General features: G+C 38.1%; 1 protein-coding gene across 1 annotated transcript; it reads right to left on the bottom strand.

Annotated features, from left to right (window-relative positions):
* Positions 1-59: 59 nt before the first annotated feature.
* On the bottom strand, positions 60-1,679 carry LOC124893415 (ATP synthase subunit alpha, chloroplastic-like). The gene has a single exon (XM_047404421.1). It carries the CDS (start codon positions 1,629-1,631, stop codon positions 108-110), a length of 1,524 nt encoding a protein of 507 aa, XP_047260377.1. The 5' UTR covers positions 1,632-1,679; the 3' UTR covers positions 60-107.
* Between the last annotated feature and the right edge of the window lie 158 nt (positions 1,680-1,837).

The raw sequence follows: 1,837 nt of genomic DNA, 5'->3' as shown, positions 1-1,837 counted from the left end.
TTTTTTTTTTTAGATTTTGATAGCAAGAAAGACTATTTGAATATTTGAATCCAAGATGCTTAATTTCTTTTTTTATTAAGATTAAGACAAGGGTGATCAATATTTCTTTATGCTTGTTCTTGAAGTATAAAACGGTCCATTTGTTCCTGAATAGCTTCTTTCAAAAGGGCTTCTGCTTCCTCGGTAAATTTCTTGGCAGAAGATATGATTTCTTGGAACTGAGGTTTATTAGTTTTTAAGTAAATACGTAGCTCAACAAGAAATTTCCTTACCTGTCCAACCTCTAATGAATCAAGATAGCCGTTTGCTCCCGTATAAATAGTCATTATCTGCTCTGCTACCGTGAGAGGAGCCGATTGGGATTGTTTAAGCAATTCACGTAATCGTTGACCTCTTGTCAATTGATTCTGAGTAGCTTTATCGAGATCAGAAGCAAATTGTGCAAAGGCTTCTAATTCTGTGAATTGCGCTAGCTCTAATTTTAATTTACCAGCTACTTGTTTCATGGCTTTTATTTGAGCTGCGGACCCCACTCTGGAAACGGAGATACCCACATTAATAGCAGGTCTGATTCCAAAATTGAATAGGTCGGTGGATAAGAAGATTTGTCCATCAGTAATGGAAATTACATTAGTAGGAATATAAGCCGAAACATCTCCCGATTGAGTTTCAACTATTGGTAAGGCGGTCATTCTTCCTTCACCTAAACTAGAACTTAATTTAGCGGCTCTTTCCAAAAGGCATGAATGCAAATAAAAAACATCTCCTGGATAAGCTTCACGACCGGGCGGTCTTCGTAATAGAAGAGACATTTGGCAATAAGCTTGCGCTTGTTTGGAGAGATCATCATAAATGATTAAAGTGTGTCGTTCACGATACATAAAATATTCAGCCAGAGCTGCTCCTGTATAAGGAGCAAGGTATTGTAATGTAGCAGGGGAATCCGCTGTTTCGGCTACCACAATAGTGTATTCCATCGCTCCCCTTTCCTGTAAAGTCGTTACTACCTGGGCCACAGAAGATGTTTTTTGCTCAATAGCTACATAAACACATATTACATTTTGACCTTGTTGATTGAGAATGGTGTCTGTGGCTACTGCTGTTTTACCGGTCTGTCTGTCCCCAATAATTAATTCTCGTTGACCACGTCCTATAGGGATCATCGAATCAATAGCAATAAGCCCGATTTGAAGAGGCTCATATATAGAACGGCGCGAAATAATACCCGGGGCGGCAGATTCAATTAATCGAAATTCAAAAGCTGAAATTTCACCTCTACCATCAATAGGTTTAGCCAGGGCATTTACAACACGACCCAAATAAGCCTCACTCACGGGTATCTGAGCAATTCTTCCCGTTGCTTTTACAAAACTTCTTTCTTGTATCAACAAACCATCGCCCATTAGTACAACACCAACATTATTTGATTCCAAATTCAGAGCAATGCCTATTGTACCCTCTTCAAATTCTACTAACTCACCCGCCATTACTTCATCAAGACCATGAATACGAGCAATGCCATCACCTACTTGAAGTACTGTACCGGTATTTACAATATTTACTTCTCTATTATATTGTTCAATACGTTCACGGATAATATCACTAATTTCATCAGCTCGAATGGTTACCATGATTCTTTCTTTATTCTTTTTTGAAAGAAAAAAATAATACCTACAACAGAAAGACTAATCAGTTATTTCTTTAATTGTTCCCAACATTCCAATATTGACACTAATGGTACGTAAATGTAACTCGTTGTTCAAACAACTATTCAGAGTTCCTAGAGCTCTTCGTAAGGCTTGTTGGAAAACCCGTTGTCGGACTTGATTAATCGCCC

This window comes from Capsicum annuum, unplaced genomic scaffold (assembly GCF_002878395.1).
Source record: "Capsicum annuum cultivar UCD-10X-F1 unplaced genomic scaffold, UCD10Xv1.1 ctg59208, whole genome shotgun sequence".
Lineage (NCBI taxonomy): Eukaryota > Viridiplantae > Streptophyta > Magnoliopsida > Solanales > Solanaceae > Capsicum > Capsicum annuum.
The sequence above is the reverse complement of the archived record's forward strand: the minus strand, read 5'-3'. Positions and strand labels throughout refer to the sequence as shown.

Coding starts and splice junctions, on each gene's coding strand:
- LOC124893415 (XM_047404421.1), bottom strand. CDS start 1,631: ATGGTAACCATTCGAGCTGATGAAATTAGTGATATTATCCGTGAACGT.